General features: G+C 51.0%; 2 protein-coding genes across 9 annotated transcripts in view; both read left to right on the forward strand.

The window, feature by feature from the left end:
• The window catches only part of mblac1 (metallo-beta-lactamase domain containing 1), a 420,822-nt gene that overhangs the window by 120,837 nt on the left and 280,963 nt on the right, over positions 1–19,022 (forward strand). The gene's annotated exons all lie outside the window — the stretch shown is intronic.
• Positions 1,359–18,992, forward strand: LOC147091034 (uncharacterized). 2 transcript variants are annotated; one of them, XM_085977461.1, is made up of 3 exons: positions 1,359–1,560; positions 15,361–15,564; positions 18,617–18,992. In XM_085977461.1, the coding sequence occupies exons 1-3, from the start codon at positions 1,503–1,505 to the stop codon at positions 18,676–18,678; spliced, it is 324 nt and encodes a 107-aa protein (XP_085833587.1). In that variant the 5' UTR covers positions 1,359–1,502; the 3' UTR covers positions 18,679–18,992. The 2 variants fall into 2 exon arrangements, with proteins under 2 accessions (XP_085833587.1, XP_085833588.1); XM_085977462.1 differs by lacking the exon at positions 1,359–1,560 and adding an exon at positions 4,751–4,781.

A 19,022-nucleotide genomic window follows, 5' to 3' on the forward strand; every position in this document is an offset into this window, starting at 1 on the left:
AATAAATCTGTACACGTCCATCGATCCCTTTCTCCTCTCACAACACTTTGTCTCCCCTTCTCTCAGTGTCACCCGAGGGGCAGTACTGAGGGAGCGCCGCACTGTCGGAGGGGCAGTACTGAGGGAGCGCCGCACTGTCGGAGGGGCAGTACAAAGGGAGCGCCGCACTGTCGGAGGGGCAGTATTGAGGGAGTGCCGCACTGTCGGAGGGGCAGTACTGAGGGAGCGCCGCACTGTCGGAGGGGCAGTACTGAGGGAGCGCCGCACCGTCGGAGGGGCAGTACCGAGGGAGCGCCGCACTGTGGGAGGGGCAGTACTGAGGGAGCGCAGCACTGTCGGAGGGGCAGTGCTGAGGGAGCGCCGCACTGTCGGAAGGGCAGTATTGAGGGAGCGTCGCACTGTCGGAGGGGCAGTATTGAGGGAGTGCCGCACTGTTGGAGGGGCAGTACAAAGGGAGCGCCGCACTGTCGGAGGGGCGGCACTGAGGGAGCGCCGCACTGTCGGAGGGGCAGTATTGAGGGAGCGCCGCACTGTCAGAGGGGCAGTACTGAGGGAGCGCCGCACTGTCGGAGGGGCAGTACTGAGGGAGCGCCGCACTGTCGGAGGGGCATTACAAAGGGAGCACCGCAGTGTCGGAGAGTCAGTACTGAGGGAGCACCGCAGTGTCGGAGAGTCAGTACTGAGGGAGCGCCGCACTGTCGGAGAGTCAGTCCTGAGGGAGCGCCGCACTGTCGGAGGGGCAGTACTGAGGGAGCGCCGCACTGTTGGAGGGGCGGTACTGAGGGAGCGCCGCACTGTCGGAGGGGCAGTACTGAGGGAGTGCCGCACTGTCGGAGAGTCAGTACTGAGGGAGCGCCGCACTGTCGGAGGGGCAGTACTGAGGGAGCGCCGCACTGTCGGAGGGGCAGAACTGAGGGAGAGCCACACTGTCGGAGGGGCAGTACTGAGGGAGTGCTGCACTGTCGGAGGGGCAGTACTGAGGGAGCGCTGCACTGTCGGAGGGGCAGTACTGAGGGAGCGCTGCACTGTCGGAGGTGCCAGCTTTCAGATGAAACATTAAAGTGAGGCCCCGCCTGCTCTCTCAAGTGCACGTAAAAAATTCCCGCGGCCACTAATCAAACCCTCAACCAACATCACTAAAACAGGTTATTTGGTCATTCGCTGCTTGTGGGAGCTTGCTGTGCACAAATTGGCTGCCGCGTTTCCCACATTACAACACTTCAAAAAAGTACTTCATTGGCTGTAAAGCGCTTTGGGACGCCCTGAGGCGGTGAAAGGCGCTGGAGAAATGCAAGTCTTTCCTTAATCCAGGCTTGTGGAATAGGACAGGGCGGGCGTTAGGACCTTACGGAAACCATTAGCACATCCTTAAGGAGAGAATGCGGATACAAGTGTTCATTTGACTGATTCTGCGGCGACGTAATTCCCCCCTAACTAAGGACGCAGCAAATTATCATCGTCAAAGTCAGAACAAAGCTCCTCAGTGCCTCGCTGTCAGGCAAATGAAGCCCCACGAGCTGCTTCCAGCTCTCTGGATTTGGGCTCAACTCACAGGAGCAGGTAGGCCCCGTTCAGTCTCTATGGTAACGGCCTGCTTTTTTTCGCTGAGTGGCGTGACTATCGGAGCTTTGGCTGCACTTGTTTGTTAGCCAGAGACGAGGCGAAGGTGGGAGGGGCGGCAGGAACATTAGCTTCGGCTGAAAATTGTTATTCGACTTTGGCCACAAAGGGCGGTTCAGTGATGAGGTAGAACTTGCATTTCTATCGCGCTATCCGCGACCTCGGGTCGCCCCAAAGCGCTTTACGGCCAACGAGGTACTTTTTTTTTTGAAGCGTTGTTGCTGTTGTAATGTGGGGAAGCGCGGCAGCCAATTTGCGCACAGCAAGCTCCCACAGACAGCAATGTGATCATGACCGGGTCATCTGTGTTAAGTGTTGGTTGAGGGACAAGTCTTGGCCCTCCCTCAACCTCCCCCTCTCTCATCCTTTTTAATATATGGGGGGGACCGTATTTTCTAACCCGAATAGAAACATAGAAACATAGAAGATAGGAGCAGGAGTAGGCCATTCGGCCCCTCGAGCCTGCTCCGCCATTCAATGAGATCATGGCTGATCATCCAAACTCAGTACCCTGTCCCTGCCTTCTCCCCATATCCCTTGATCCCTTTAGCCTTAAGAAATATATCCAACTCCTTCTTGAATATATTTAATGAATTGGCCTCAACTGCCTTCTGTGGTAGAGAATTCCACAGGTTCACCACTCTCTGGATGAAGAAATTCCTCCTCATCTCTGTCCTAAATGGCCGACCCCTTATCCTTAGACTGTGACCCCTGGTTCTGGACAGCCCGTCCATCGGGAACATCCTTCCTGCATCTAGTCTGTCCAGTCCTGTTAGGATTTTATAAGTTTCAATGAGACCCACTCTCATTCTTCTAAACTCCAGCGAGTATAAGCCCAATCCACCCAATCTCTCCTCATACGTCATTCCTGCCATTCCAGGTATCAGTCTGGTGAATCTTCGCTGCAGTCCCTCCATGGCAAGAACATCCTTCCTCAGATAAGGTGACCAAAACTGCAAACAATACTCAAGATGTGGTCTCACCAAGACCCTGTACAACTGCAGCAAGACATCCTTGTTCCTGTACTCGAACCCTCTCGCTACGAAGGTCAACATACCATTTGCCTTCTTAACCGCCTGCTGCACCTGCATGCTTACCTTCAGCGACTGGTGCACAAGGACACCCAGGTCTCGTTGCACTTCCCCTTCTCCCAATCTATTGCCGTTCAGATCATAATCTGCCTTCCTGTTTTTGCCACCGAAGTGGATAACCTCACATTTATCCACATTATACTGTATCTGCCAGGCATCTGCCCAATCGCCCAACCTGTCCAAATCATACTGGAGTTTCTCGGCATCCTCCTCACAGCACACACGCCCACCCAGCTTTGTGTCATCTGCAAACTTGGAGATATCCGTGAGTACATGAGGGCGGGAGCATGGCAAAGTGGCCCAGATGGAAAATGTGGGTCGCGCAGGGAAACGAGGCAAAAAAAAAAAGTTTTTTGTTATTTTGATGCAAACTGAATCTGCAAAAAAAAAGCAGCGGCTGAACTTTCTGCTATTTACGGCGTCTGGCGGTCCCCGATGGCCGGCTCCTGTCGCTCCTCAAGGCCCGACACTCGCCCACACCATCCGAGGCTGTGGAGCGCGCTCTCCCGGGACAGCCACACAACCCGGCTCCCTCATTAGTCCAGTTACCTGCGGTCCCCCGTCATTCTGACCCCTTTGGCCCCCAGGGCCGATTTCTCTTCAACCTAATTTCGCAGGGCCACCCGGGGAGCTGGTGGTTGGGACGGGGGTGGGGGGGCGGCGGGGTGGCGGAGCACGCCCACTGCGGCCACCGGCGGGTGATCTCTGCTCAAATTAAAGTGCCTCAGTGAGTCCACCCCCCCTTTCTAGATTGATTTCTGGGATGAGAGGGCTTTGCAAGGGGGTTGGAGTGCAAGAGTGAGGAAGTCTTGCTACAATTGTACAGGGCCTTGGTGAGACCACACCTGGAGTACTGTGCACAGTTCTGGTCTCCTTACCTAAGGAAGGATATACTTGCCTTGGAGGCGGTGCAACGAAGGTTCACTAGATTGGTTCCTGGGATGAGAGGGTTGTCCTATGATGAGAGATTGTGTAGAATGGGCTGATACTCTGGAGTTTAGAAGAATGAGAGGTGATCTCATTGAAACATACAAGATTCTGAGGGGGATTGACAGGGTAGATGCTGAGAGGTTGTTTCCCCCTGGCTGGAGAGTCTAGAACCAGGGGTCACAGTCTCAGGATAAGGGGTCGGCCATTCAGGACTGAGATGAGGAGAAATTTCTTCACCCAGAGGGTTGTGAATCTTTGGAATTCTCTACCCCAGAGGGCTGTGGAGGCTCAGTCATTGAGTATATTCAAGACAGAGATCGATAGATTTTTGAACATTAAGGGAACTAGGATATGGGGATCGGGCGGGAAAGTGGAGTTGAGGTCGAAGATCAGCCATGGTCTTATTGAATGGCGGAGCAGGCTCGAGGGGCCGAATGGCCGACTCCTGCTCCTATTTCTTATGTTCTTTCTGTTCTACCGGTTGAAAGCAGGAGATTGACGTCCCTCCCATCAATCGGAACCCGCCCCGCCGCACGACTCCGCCCGCAGGGCAGCTCGGAAGAGAGAGGGGGGGCGGTGCGGTCACGTGGCTCCTGACTGGAACCCGCGCGGATTCGGGGGCGAGTTTCTTGAACCGGGGACTCTTCGGGGGATACAGTTCGCCCGGGGACGTACGGCCGCCCTGCTTTTAAGACTCTCCTTCAGACTTTAGCTCCCCTGTACTAAAGTCTCCCTCTTTGGCTCGGGGGTCAATAGTGTGACTGATAACACTCCATCGTGAAGCGCCTTGGGAATCGATGTTCCTCCCCACATTTTTTTTAGGGGGGTTCCCTTTGACCGCCTGTGCGGCCCATTCAAAATTTCCGGCCTGCGCTGGACCTCCAGATAGCTGCCCGATCGCACGCGCCAGCTTAGCATGAATGTTGCTTGGGACGTTTTACTGCGTTAAAGGCTCTGTAACAATTGCAAGTTCCCACTGAGGCCCTTTTTAAGAGGTAGAGCTGCTCGCTGCTCGAGAGATGGGCCTTTGACAAGCGCTATAAATAAACGCAGCAATTTTGTCGACAAAACAAATCACATTTCCATGGACACAAAGCTGGCTGGACGTGTGTGCTGTGAGGAGGATGCCGAGAAACTCCAGTATGATTTGGACAGGTTGGGTGATTGGGCAGATGCAGTATAATGTGGATAAATGCGAGGTTATCCACTTTGGTGGCAAAAACAGGAAGGCAGATTATTATCTGAACGGCAATAGATTGGGAGAAGGGGAAGTGCAATGAGACCTGGGTGTTATTGTGCACCAGTCGCTGAAGGTAAGCATGCAGGTGCAGCAGGCGGTTAAGAAGGCAAATGGTATATTGGCCTTCGTAGCGAAAGGGTTTGAGTACAGGAACAAGGATGTCTTGCTGCAGTTGTACAGGGCCTTGGTGAGACCACACCTTGAGTATTGTGTGCAGTTTTGGTCGACTTATCTGAGGAAGGATGTTCTTGCCATGGAGAGAGTGCAGCGAAGATTCACCAGACTGATACCTGGGATGGCAGGAATGACGTATGAGGAGAGATTGGGTTGATTAGGCTTATACTTGCTGGAGTTTAGAAGAATGAGAGGGGATCTCATTGAAACTTATAAAATTTTAACAGGACTAGACAGACTAGATGCAGGAAGGATGTTCCCGATGGCCGGGGAGTCCAGAACCAGGGGTCACAGTCTAAGGATAAGGGGTAAGCCATTTAGGACAGAGATGAGGAGGAATTTCTTCACCCAGAGAGTGGTGAACCTGTGGAATTCTCTAACACAGAAGGCAGTGGAGGCCAATTCATTAAATATATTCAAGAAGGAGTTGGATATATTTCTTAAGGCTAAAGGGATCAAGGGATATGGGGAGAAGGCAGGGACAGGGTACTGAATTTGGATGATCAGCCATGATCGCATTGAATGGCGGAGCAGGCTCGAGGGGCCGAATGGCCTACTCCTGCTCCTATCTTCTATGTTTCTATACTTCGCCTTGTTTTACAAGTACAGTCATGACGACCTTATTCTGTGCTGTAACTTCTCCAATGCGATTCAGTCAAAATACACTTGGAAATTCTTTGATACAGTTTTTTTTTAGTCTGCTCAGATTGACCATCGTGACCGCTCTCTTTACCGAGACAGGTTGTAGCTTTCAATCGGCCAACCCCTTCGTGCTTTAATCAGAAGATCACGGGTTAATGTCCCCCCCCCCCACCCACCGCCATTCCCATCAGGACCCAATTTCATCAGGCTGGGATCAGGAGGGGATCTTTCCCGTCCACCTGAGAGGGCAGGCGGGGCCTCGGTTTCAGTTCTCGCGGGAAGGACGGCCCCTCCGACAGTGCGGCGCTCCCTCAGCGTTGCTCTGCCGAGCTAACGTGCTGAAGGCTGTGGGAGTTTGAACCCGTGATCTGCTGGTTTGGAGGGAGGAGGGCTGCCAACTGAGCCAAGGTTGACCGCACGACACGACACGCTCAGTGTATAAGCAGTAACCGCTTTATTATCCTCGGTATACTGATTCCACACATGGAGCATTGTGCCCAGTTCTGGTCTCCATATTACAAAAAGGATATAGAGACACTGGAGAAGGTGCAAGAAAGATTTACAAGGAATGATACCGGAACGTAGAGGTTTCAACAATCAGGAACGACCAAACAGGCTTTATTTTTCTTCTTCTCATCCTTCCCACCTTCCTTCCCTCCTTCCTTCCATAGAAACATAGAAACATAGAAGATAGGAGCAGGAGTAGGCCATTCGGCCCCTCGAGCCTGCTCCGCTATTCAATGAGATCATGGCTGATCATCCAAATTCAGTACCCTGTCTCTGCCTTCTCCCCATATCCCTTGATCCCTTTAGCCTTAAGAAATATATCCAACTCCTTCTTGAATATATTTAATGAATTGGCCTCAACTGCCTTCTGTGGTAGAGAATTCCATAGGTTCACCACTCTCTGGGTGAAGAAATTCCTCCTCATCTCTGTCCTAAATGGCCTACCCCTTATCCTTAGACTGTGACCCCTGGTTCTGGACAGCCCGTCCATCGGGAACATCCTTCCTGCATCTAGTCTGTCCAGTCCTGTTAGGATTTTATAAGTTTCAATGAGACCCACTCTCATTCTTCTAAACTCCAGCGAGTATAAGCCCAATCCACCCAATCTCTCCTCATACGTCATTCCTGCCATTCCAGGTATCAGTCTGGTGAATCTTCGCTGCAGTTCCTCCATGGCAAGAACATCCTTCCTCAGATAAGGCGACCAAAACTGCAAACAATACTCAAGATGTGGTCTCACCAAGACCCTGTACAACTGTAGCAAGACATCCTTGTTCCTGTACTCGAACCCTCTCGCTACGAAGGTCAACATACCATTTGCCTTCTTAACCGCCTGCTGCACCTGCATGCTTACCTTCAGCGACTGGTGCACAAGGACACCCAGGTCTCGTTGCACTTCCCCTTCTCCCAATCTATTGCCGTTCAGATCGTAATCTGCCTTCCTGTTTTTGCCACCGAAGTGGATAACCTCACATTTATCCACATTATACTGCATCTGCCAGGCATCTGCCCAATCGCCCAACCTGTCCAAATCATACTGGAGTTTCTCGGCATCCTCCTCACAGCACACACGCCCACCCAGCTTTGTGTCATCTGCAAACTTGGAGATATCCGTGGGTACACGAGGGCGGGAGCATGGCAAAGTGGCCCAGATGGAAAATGTGGGTCGCGCAGGGAAACGAGGCAAAAAAAAAATGTTTTTTGTTATTTTGATGCAAACTGAATCTGCAAAAAAAAACAGTGGCTGAACTTTCTGCTATTTACGGTGTCTGGCGGTCCCCGATGGCCAGCTCCTGTCGCTCCTCAAGGCCCGACACTCGCCCACACCATCTGAGGCTGTGGAGCGCGCTCTCCCGGGACAGCCACACAACCCGGCTCCCTCATTAGTCCAGTTACCTGCGGTCCCCCGTCATTCTGACCCCTTTGGCCCCCAGGGCCGATTTCTCTTCAACCCAATTTCGCAGGGCCACCCGGGGAGCTGGCGGTTGGGACGGGGGTGGGGGGGGCGGGGCGGCGGAGCACGCCCACTGCGGCCACCGGCGGGTGATCTCTGCTCAAATTAAAGTGCCTCAGTGAGTCCACCCCCCCTTTCTAGATTGATTTCTGGGATGAGAGGGCTTTGCAAGGGGGTTGGAGTGCAAGAGTGAGGAAGTCTTGCTACAATTGTACAGGGCCTTGGTGAGACCACACCTGGAGTACTGTGCACAGTTCTGGTCTCCTTATCTAAGGAAGGATATACTTGCCTTGGAGGCGGTGCAACGAAGGTTCACTAGATTGGTTCCTGGGATGAGAGGGCTGTCCTATGAGGAGAGATTGTGTAGATTGGGCCGATACTCTCTGGAGTTTAGAAGAATGAGAGGTGATCTCATTGAAACATACAAGATTCTGAGGGGGATTGACAGGGTAGATGCTGAGAGGTTGTTTCCCCCTGGCTGGAGAGTCTAGAACTAGGGGTCACAGTCTCAGGATAAGGGGTCGGCCATTCAGGACTGAGATGAGGAGGAATTTCTTCACCCAGAGGGTTGTGAATCTTTGGAATTCTCTACCCCAGAGGGCTGTGGAGGCTCAGTCATTGAGTATATTCAAGACAGAGATCGATAGATTTTTGAATATTAAGGGAACTAGGATATGGGGATCGGGCGGGAAAGTGGAGTTGAGGTCGAAGATCAGCCATGGTCTTATTGAATGGCGGAGCCGGCTCGAGGGGCCGAATGGCCGACTCCTGCTCCTATTTCTTATGTTCTTTCTGTTCTACCGGTTGAAAGCAGGAGATTGACGTCCCTCCCATCAATCGGAACCCGCCCCGCCGCACGACTCCGCCCGCAGGGCAGCTCGGAAGAGAGAGGGGGGGGCGGTGCGGTCACGTGGCTCCTGACTGGAACCCGCGCGGATTCGGGGGCGAGTTTCTTGAACCGGGGACTCTTCGGGGGATACAGTTCGCCCGGGGACGTACGGCCGCCCTGCTTTTAAGACTCTCCTTCAGACTTTAGCTCCCCTGTCCTAAAGTCTCCCTCTTTGGCTCGGGGGTCAATAGTGTGACTGATAACACTCCATCGTGAAGCGCCTTGGGAATCGATGTTCCTCCCCACATTTTTTTTAGGGGGGTTCCCTTTGACCGCCTGTGCGGCCCATTCAAAATTTCCGGCCTGCGCTGGACCTCCAGATAGCTGCCCGATCGCACGCGCCAGCTTAGCATGAATGTTGCTTGGGACGTTTTACTGTGTTAAAGGCTCTGTAACAATTGCAAGTTCCCACTGAGGCCCTTTTTAAGAGGTAGAGCTGCTCGCTGCTCGAGAGATGGGCCTTTGACAAGCGCTATAAATAAACGCAGCAATTTTGTCGACAAAACAAATCACATTTCATGGACACAAAGCTGGGTGGGCGTGTGTGCTGTGAGGAGGATGCCGAGAAACTCCAGTATGATTTGGACAGGTTGGGTGATTGGGCAGAAGCATGGCAGATGCAATATAATGTGGATAAATGTGAGGTTATCCACTTTGGTGGCAAAAACAGGAAGGCAGATTATTATCTGAATGGCAATAGATTGGGAGAAGGGGAAGTGCAATGAGACCTGGGTGTCCTTGTGCACCAGTCGCTGAAGGTAAGCATGCAGGTGCAGCAGGCGGTTAAGAAGGCAAATGGTATGTTGGCCTTCGTAGCGAGAGGGTTCGAGTACAGGAACAAGGATGTCTTGCTGCAGTTGTACAGGGCCTTGGTGAGACCACACCTTGAGTATTGTGTGCAGTTTTGGTCATCTTATCTGAGGAAGGATGTTCTTGCCATGGAGGGAGTGCAGCGAAGATTCACCAGACTGATACCTGGGATGGCAGGAATGACGTATGAGGAGAGATTGGGTCGATTAGGCTTATACTCGCTGGAGTTTAGAAGAATGAGAGGGGATCTCATTGAAACTTATAAAATTCTAACAGGACTAGACAGACTAGATGCAGGAAGGATGTTCCCAATGGCGGGGGAGTCCAGAACTAGGGGTCACAATCTATAGGTAAGGGGTAAGCCATTTAGGACAGAGATGAGGAGGAATTTCTTCACCCAGAGAGTGGTGAACCTGTGGAATTCTCTACCACAGAAGGCAGTGGAGGCCAATTCATTAAATATATTCAAGAAGGAGTTGGATATATTTCTTAAGGCTAAAGGGATCAAGGGATATGGGGAGAAGGCAGGGACAGGGTACTGAATTTGGATGATCAGCCATGATCGCATTGAATGGCGGAGCAGGCTTGAGGGGCCGAATGGCCTACTCCTGCTCCTATCTTCTATGTTTCTATACTTCGCCTTGTTTTACAAGTACAGTCATGACGACCTTATTCTGTGCTGTAACTTCTCCAATGCGATTCAGTCAAAATACACTTGGAAATTCTTTGATACAGTTTTTTTTTAGTCTGCTCAGATTGACCATCGTGACCGCTCTCTTTACCGAGACAGGTTGTAGCTTTCAATCGGCCAACCCCTTCGTGCTTTAATCAGAAGATCACGGGTTAATGTCCCCCCCCCCCCCCCCACCCACCGCCATTCCCATCAGGACCCAATTTCAGCAGGCTGGGATCAGGAGGGGATCTTTCCCGTCCACCTGAGAGGGCAGGCGGGGCCTCGGTTTCAGGTCTCGCGGGAAGGACGGCCCCTCCGACAGTGCGGCTCTGCCGAGCTAACGTGCTGAAGGCTGTGGGAGTTTGAACCCGTGATCTGCTGGTTCGGAGGGAAGAGGGCTGCCAACTGAGCCAAGGTTGACCGCACGACACGACACGCTCAGTGTATAAGCAGTAACCGCTTTATTATCCTCGGTATACTGATTCCACACATGGAGCATTGTGCCCAGTTCTGGTCTCCATATTACAAAAAGGATATAGAGACACTGGAGAAGGTGCAAGAAAGATTTACAAGGAATGATACCGGGACGTAGAGGTTTCAACTATCAGGAACGACCAAACAGGCTTTATTTTTCTTCTTCTCATCCTTCCCACCTTCCTTCCCTCCTTCCTTCCATAGAAACATAGAAACATAGAAGATAGGAGCAGGAGTAGGCCATTCGGCCCCTCGAGCCTGCTCCGCCATTCAATGAGATCATGGCTGATCATCCAAATTCAGTACCCTGTCCCTGCCTTCTCCCCATATCCCTTGATCCCTTTAACCTTAAGAAATATATCCAACTCCTTCTTGAATATATTTAAGGAATTGGCCTCAACTGTCTTCTGTGGCAGATAATTCCACAGGTTCACCACTCTCTGGGTGAAGAAATTCCTCCTCATCTCTGTCGTAAATGGCTTACCCCTTATCCTTAGACTGTGACCCCTGGTTCTGGACTCCCCGACCATCGGGAACATCCTTCCTGCATCTAGTCTGTCTAGTCCTGTTAGAATGTTATAAGTTTCAATGAGATCCCCTCTCATTCTTCCCTCCTTCCTTCCCTCCCTCCTTCCCTCCCTCCTTCCCTCCCTCCTTCCCTCCTTCCTTCCTTCCCTCCTTCCCTGCTTGCTTCCTTCCCTCCTTCCTTCCCTCCTTCCTTCCCTCCTTCCTTCCCTCCCTCCTTCCCTCCCTCCCTCCCTCCTTCCCTCCCTCCTTCCCTCCCTCCTTCCCTCCCTCCCTCCTTCCCTCCCTCCTTCCCTCCCTCCTTCCCTCCCTCCCTCCCTCCCTCCTTCCCTCCCTCCCTCCCTCCCTCCTTCCCTCCCTCCTTCCCTCCCTCCTTCCCTCCCTCCCTCCTTCCCTCCCTCCTTCCCTCCCTCCTTCCCTCCCTCCTTCCCTCCTTCCTTCTTTCATAAGAACATAAGAAATAGGAGCAGGAATAGGCCACTCGGCCCCTCGAGCCTGCTCCGCCATTCAATAAGATCATGGCTGATCTTGGGCTCAAAGCCACTTCCCTGCCCGCTCCCCATAATCCTTCACTCCCTTATCTTGCAAAAATCTGTCTATCTCCACCTTAAATGTATTTAATGACCCAGCCTCCACGGCTCTCTGGGGCAGAGAATTCCACAGATTTACGACCCTCTGAGAGAAGAAATTCCTCCTCATCTCAGTTCTAAAAGGGCGACCCTTTATTCTGAGACTGTGCCCCCGAGTTCTAGATTTCCCCACGAGGGGAAACATCCTCTCTGCATCTACCCTGTCGAGCCCCCTCAGTATCTTGTATGTTTCAATAAGATCACCTCTCATTCTTCTAAACGCCAATGAGTATAGGCCCAACCTGCTCAACCTTTCCTCTTAAGTCAAACCCTTCATCTCTGGAATTAACCGAGTGAATCGTCTCTGAACTGCCTCCAATGCAAGTATATCCTTCCTTAAATAAGGAGACCAAAACTGTACGCAGTACTCCAGGTGTGGTCTCACCAATACCCTGTACAGTTGTAGCAGGACTTCCCTGCTTTTATACTCCAACCCCCTTGCAATAAAGGCCAACATTCCATTTGCCTTTTTGATTACTTGCTATAACTGCATGCTAACTTTTTCCTTCCTTCCTTCCATGAACAGCTCACGGCCTGGGTAGGGGCTGCTAAAATCATAGAAACATAGAATCATAGAAAAATAGGAGCAGGAGTCGGCCATTCGACCCTTCGAGCCTGCTCCGCCATTCAATATGATCATGGCTGATCCTCTATCTCAATACCATATTCCTGCTCTCTCCCCACAACCCTTGATGCCTTTTAAGTCTAGAAATCTATCAATCGCCTTCTTAAATATATTCAGTGACTTGGCCTCCACAGCTTTCTGTGGTAGAAAATTCCACAGGTTCACCACCCTCTGAGTGAAAAAATTTCCCCTCATCTCAGTCCTAAATGTCCTACCCCGTATCCTGAGATTGTGACCCCTCGTTTCCGACCCCCCAGCCAGGGGAAACATCCTCCCTGCATCCAGTCTGTCTAGCCCTGTCAGAATTTTATACGTTTCAATGAGATCCCCTCTTATTCTGCTAAACTCCAGTGAATATAAGCCCAATCGACTCAATCTCTCTTCATACGACAGTCCTGCCATCCCAGGAATCAGTCTGGTGAAACTTCGCTGCACTCCCTCTATGGCAAGTATATCCTTTCTTAGGTAAGGAGACCAAAACTGCACACAGTACTGCAGGTGTGGTCTCACCAAGGCCCTTTATAACTGCAGTAAGACATCCTTGCTCCTGTACTAGAATCCTCTTGCAATGAAGGCCACACAAAAGATTATTGCTTAAGATAAAAAATCATGGGATTGGGGGTAATATTCTGGCATGGATAGAGGATTGGCTATCTAACAGAAGGCAGAGAGTTGGGATAAATGGTTCATTCTCAGACTGGCAATCAGTAACTAGTGGTGTTCCGCAGGGGTCAGTGCTGGGTCCCCAACTCTTTACAATCTATATTAACGATTTGGAGGAGGGGACCGAGTGTAACATATCAAAGTTTGCAGATGATACGAATATGGGAGGGAAAGTAGTGAGTGAGGAGGACATAAAAAACCTGCAAGGGGACATAGACAGGCTAAGTAAGTGGGCAGAGATTTGGCAGATGGAATACAATACTGGAAAGTGTGAGGTTATGCACTTTGGCAGGAAAAATCGTAGAGCAAGTTATTATCTTAATGGCAAGAAACTGGAAAGTATTGAAGTACAAAGGGATCTGGGGGTCCTGGTGCACGAAACTCAAAAGGTTAGTATACAGATGCAGCAAGTGATTAAGAAGGCCAATGGAATGTTGGCTTTCATTGCTAGGGGGATAGAATATAAAAATAGGGAGGTATTGCTTCAGTTGTACAAGGTATTGGTGAGACCGCATCTGGAATACTACGTACAGTTTTGGTGTCCATACTTAAGAAAGGACATACTTGCTCTCGAGTCAGTACAAAGAAGGTTCACTCGGTTAATCCCGGGGATGAGGGGATGGACATATGAGGAGAGGTTGAGTAGATTGGGACTCTACTCATTGGAGTTCAGAAGAATGAGAGGCGATCTTATTGAAACATATAAGATTGTGAAGGGGTTGGATCGGGTGGATGCGGGGAGGATGTTCCCGATGATGGGTGAAACTAGAACTAGGGGGCATAGTCTTAGAATAAGGGGCTGCTCTTTCAAAACTGAGATGAGGAGGAACTACTTCACTCAGAGGGTGGTAGGTCCATGGAATATGCTGCCCCAAAAAGCTGTAGAAGCTACATCATTACATAAATTTAAAACAGAAATAGACAGTTTCCTAGAAGTAAAGGGAATTAAGGGTTACGGGGAGCGGGCAGGAATTTGGACATGAGTCATGGCCCTGTGGGTAGCGGAGCGGGCCCAGGGGCCGTGTAGCCTGATCCTGCTCCTATTTCGTGTGTCTAATTCTGTTAGATTCAGGAGATGGTTCTGTGATAGTGGATTGGCGGTTAGGATCAGATCAGCCATGATCTTATTGAATGGCGGAGCAGGCTCGAGGGGCCGATTGGCCTACTCCTGCTCCTATTTCTTATGTTCTTATACCATTTGCCTTCCTAACTGCTTGCTGCACCTGCATGTTTGCTTTCAGTTACTGGTGTACAAGGGCACGATTACGCTGGACTGGAAATATATCCTGCGAGGGTTCGCTGTCCATGTTGGTGTCGGCTGAAGACGGGATGGGTCTTGAGTGTGTTGCAACCACCCCACCCCTAACCCGAGCTCAAGCTGTCGACAAACTCTCCCCACCTCATGTCCGATGACGGGATGGTTAGATGGGCAGAGGAGTGGCAAATGGAATTTAACCCTGAAAAGTGTGAGGTGATGCATTTTGGGAGGACTAACAAGGCAAGGGAATACACAATGAATGGTAGGACCCTAGGAAGGACAGAGGATCAGAGGGACCTTGGTGTGCATGTACATTGATCCCTGAAGGCAGCAGGACAGGTAGATAAGGTGGTTAAAAAGGCATATGGGATACTTGCCTTCATTAGCCGAGGCATAGAATATAAGAGCAGGGAGGTTATGATGGAGCTGTACAAAACGCTAGTTAGGCCACAGCTGGAATACTGTGTGCAGTTCTGGTCGCCACACTATAAGAAGGATGTGATTGCATTGGAGAGGGTGCAGAGGAGATTCACCAGGATGTTACCTGGGCTGGAGCGCTTCAGCTATGAAGAGAGACTGGACAGGCTGGGGTTGTTTTCCTTAGAGCAGAGAAGGCTGAGGGGGGACCTGATTGAGGTGTACACAATTATGAGGGGCATAGATAGGGTAGATAGAAAGGAACTTTTCCCCCTTAGTAGAGGGGTCAATAACCAGGGGGGCATAGTTTCAAGGTAAGGGGCAGGAGGTTTAGAGGGGATTTGAGGGAAAACTTTTTCACCCAGAGGGTGGTTGGAATCTGGAACTCACTGCCTGAAAGGGTGGTAGAGGCAGGAACCCTCACAACATTCAAGAAGCATTTAGATGAGCACTTGAAATGCCATAGCAAACAAGACTACGGACCAGGTGCTGGAAAATGGGATTAGAATAGACAGGGCTTGATGGCCGGCACGGACACGATGGGCTGAAGAGCCTCTTTCTGTGCTGTATAACTCTATGACCTCGACTCGCACATGGTGAATGTCCACTCGGGGAGTGTTGGCACCATGGAGCAGCCCCTATGCTCCGTGAGTCTGCGTCTGGAGGGGGAAAGAAAATGAGGGGAGGACAGGGGCCTGAAAGAAACCTCAGGGACAACGATGTGACCTCTGCCATTTCAGGGTCCGAGGTGCCGGTGACTCTGAGGTCCTCAGCATCTTCTCGAAACTCCTGGGGGAACTTGACTCTCGAGAAAGGAGTCACGCCTGACCTCTCGGAGCCTGCAGGAGACGACGGCGCGACCAACATCGTGGTGGCTGTGGTCTTGGTGGGGCTCGTGATGACCATGATGTCGATCGCCATTTATTTTGCCTTGAAAAGAGGAGGTAAGAGTTTTTTAATGGGATGGCAGTGCCTTGACGGACGCACCTGTTTCACACATCTCCTGAATCCAAGTTCCGATCATCCGTCCCTTTACGGAATGCCATCGAATGTACAGCACCAAAACGGATCATTCAGCCCAACTGGTCCTTACCGGTGTTTGCGCTACACGCGAGCCTCCTCCCACCCCTCTTCATCTCACCTCATCAGCATAACCTTCTATTCCTTTCCCCCTCGTCTGTTTATCCAGCTCCCTCGTAAAGAAAAAGGGAGAAAGACTCCCATTTCTACAGCGCCTTTCACAACCTTGGGACGTCCCAAAGCCCTTTTCCAGCCCTTTTTTGAGGCGCAGTCACTGTTGTAATGTGGCAAACGCGGCAGCCAATTTGCGCACAGCAAGCTCCCATAAACAGCAATGTGATAATGACCCAGATAATGGCCCAGAACTTCGGGTCCCCACGGGTGAGTCCGCACGGGGTACTCACCCATCGGCCCAACGGAAGTGCCGGTTTCGTGCATGCACTGCGCATGCGCGGGAAACCGGAACTTCCGTTCCCTTAAAGGAAGGGGTTCAGAGGTCGAACGCGTGCGCCGGAGAGGCAGCGCGCAGCGCGCCTGGAACTTCCATTTTTTATGCAGGTTTCTCCGGGAGGGTAAGTCTCCAGGAGCTACACATGTAAAAAGCAGGAGCAAGGCCTGCTTTTAACAAGGCAAGTGGTGAATTAATTAAAATTAAAATATTTTTTCCACAGGTTTATTATTTTTAAATACTTTAAAGAAAGGTAAGTTTATTTTTAGCCCCATTAGAAAATGTAATTAATTTTTTCATAAATTTAAATTATTGTTTAAAATAGTTATTTTATGTAATTTATAGTTATTTTAAAAATGTGATGTTTTAAAAAAAAATATTTGAGGTTTTAGTGATTTTTGGGGCTTATAGTATTGATAGGTTTGACAGCTCTTCCTGTCAAACTTATGAATGAAGCTTTCCCTGCTACCATTGGCTCTCCATGGCCCACGTGATCCCAGGGGACGCTTCGAACTAACTGCGCCCCTGGGATACACAAGCACCGCGCGCCGGCAGTTGGAGGAGGCCCAGGATCGGAATCCCACGCGGGCCCACAGCTCAACGGCTGACGCACTAGGTAAGTGCAGGTCAGGGGGCTTGTACCCGCGAGAAGCCCCCGACCCGAATTTCTGGGCCAATCCGTTTTTAGTGATGTTGATTGAGGGATCAATATTGGCCCCAGGACACCGGGGCGGACCCCCCCGCTGCCCCCCCGCACTTCTTCGAAATAGTGGCTGCGGGATCTTTTACGTCCACCTGAGAGAGCAGACGGGGCCTCCGAGTATAAACTCCGGCATAGACCGGTTGGGCCGTAAATTCGATTGTCATTCCGTGCAATATCCTTGAAGCTAAACATAGATTGCTCCTGCTAAATGTAACAGGTTTATTGTTTCTGTAAGCACGCCAGATGTTTCTGAGGTGAGGATTTACGTACGTACATGCGAATTAGGAGCAGGAGTCGGCCACTCGGCCCCTCGAGCCTGCTCCGCCATTCAATAAGATCATGGCCGATCTGATTACTCCACATTCCCGCCTACCCCCCGATAACCTTTCACCCCTTGCTCACCAAGAATCTATCTACCTCTGCCTTAAAAATATTCAAAGACTCTGCTTCCACCGCCCTCTGAGGAAGAGAGTTCCAAAGACTCACGACCCTCTGTGAGGAAAAATTTCTCCTCATCTCTGTCTTAAATGGGCGACCCCTTATTTTTAAACAGTGACCCCTAGTTCTAGATTCCCCCACAAGAGGAAACATCCTCTCCACATCCACCCTGTCCAGACCCCCTCAGGATCTTATATGTTTCAATCAAGTCACCCCTTACTCTTCTAAACTCCAGCGGATACAAGCCTAGCCTGTCCAACCTTTCCTAATAAGACAACCCGCCCATTCCAGGTATTAGTCTAGTAAACCTTGGGCTAGATTTTCCTAGAGCCGTCAGGCGGGGTTTCAGGCATGTGGGGGGGGGGGAAATCCCGACACCATCCCGCCCAAAACTCCGCCCCACGCAACTTTCAGGGGCGGTGGGTACCCGCCCCGCACTGGGACCCGCTGACACCAGGCGGGAAGGGATTAGGGCCAATTAACTGCCTGTTAACAGGTAGTTAACAGGCAATTTTTAGCCTAATCCCTATTTTGAGGGGTTTCGTGTGGGATTCCCGACGGCTCCAAACCACGTCAGGTTAGAGCAGGCGGGCCGTCGGGTTGAAGGAGTTGGAGGGGTCGCGATGTCGGTGCTCAGGTGAGTGATGGGTGCATGAGTGTAAAGGTAAGTGTGTTTGGTGTATCTAAAGTATGTAAAGAACTTTTACTTACCTGTACTTACCTTAACAGCCTTTCTTCCTGTAGCCGTCGGGAGCCCATCACTCAGCCGGCACTTAAAGCTGAACGGCTGCGATCTGTGAAAAGTGACAGCCTTCAGCTTTGAGTGCTGCTGAGAGTTCTAACTGAGTCTGTGCAGAAGGACTCAGCTTAGAACTCAGACTGTCAGTGTTTCACAGCTTCAAACAGCTGTGAAATGCTGATATTTCATCTGTCAAAGAACTCTTGACAGATTAAATTTCAGTCTGTGACGTCACCTGTTGCCGGGTGGCCCTTAATTGGCCTGCTGAGCCCGCTGGGCGGGCTGGACAAGGTCAATCAAGGGAAAATCACGTGGACTGGCCGGACGTCGAAGTAGGCGGATCAAAAACCCGAAAGTTGTATTCCCGCCTTCTTCCCGACAGCTTCGGGAAAATCGACCCCCTTCTCTGAGTTGCTTCCAATGCATTTACATCCTTCCTTAAATAAGGAGACCAATACTGTACACAGTACTCCAGATGTGATCTCACCAATGCCCTGTGTAACTGAAGCATAACCTCCCTACTTTTGTATTCAATTCCCCTCGCAACAAACGATAACATTTTATTAGCTTTCCTAATTATTTGCTGTGGCCTTTGCACGCAGAGTACCAGAACTCACATAGTTGTTATGTATGACATCTGCCTTTCAGGTGGCGAGCAGCGGGCGGCCGAAGAAGGACTGGGAAACGACACGAAAAAGTGGCTATTCTGAGAGGTGCGATGGAGGGCCCCCCACTCTCCCGGCGCCAACATCTGTCGGGCACAGTCGGGCGGGCGGGATTGTCGGCCTCCGGTCTTGCAGAGACATGAGCTGCTGGGACAATGAGGTCCCGGGGGGGGGGGGGGGGCGCGGTCTACCCTCTCCGGGGGGGACACCAGAACACTTTAATCTCAGGACGTTCTAAGTGTGCGCTTGCTCTGCACGTGTCTTTAACTGGAGGCCACCCTGTGGCGATTGTAAGAATATTGTTTTACTACAGAATAAACCCAGACCAACTAACGTAAGTAGAATTGGTTCCAACTGTACGCTTGCTGATGTTATCTTTCGATTGCAAT

Source organism: Somniosus microcephalus, unplaced genomic scaffold, assembly GCF_052327205.1.
Source record: "Somniosus microcephalus isolate GS21.2 unplaced genomic scaffold, FLI_Smic_1.0 unresolved_chr4, whole genome shotgun sequence".
NCBI classification, from domain to species: Eukaryota; Metazoa; Chordata; class Chondrichthyes; order Squaliformes; family Somniosidae; genus Somniosus; species Somniosus microcephalus.

Excerpts from the sequence above, each read along its gene's own strand:
- LOC147091034 (XM_085977461.1), top strand. The coding sequence starts at position 1,503 with ATGAAGCCCCACGAGCTGCTTCCAGCTCTCTGGATTTGGGCTCAACTC. Across the intron at positions 1,561-15,360 it reads GGCTCAACTCACAGGAGCAG|GGTCCGAGGTGCCGGTGACT; the intron begins GTAGGCCCCGTT and ends CTGCCATTTCAG. Across the intron at positions 15,565-18,616 it reads TTTTGCCTTGAAAAGAGGAG|GTGGCGAGCAGCGGGCGGCC; the intron begins GTAAGAGTTTTT and ends TCTGCCTTTCAG.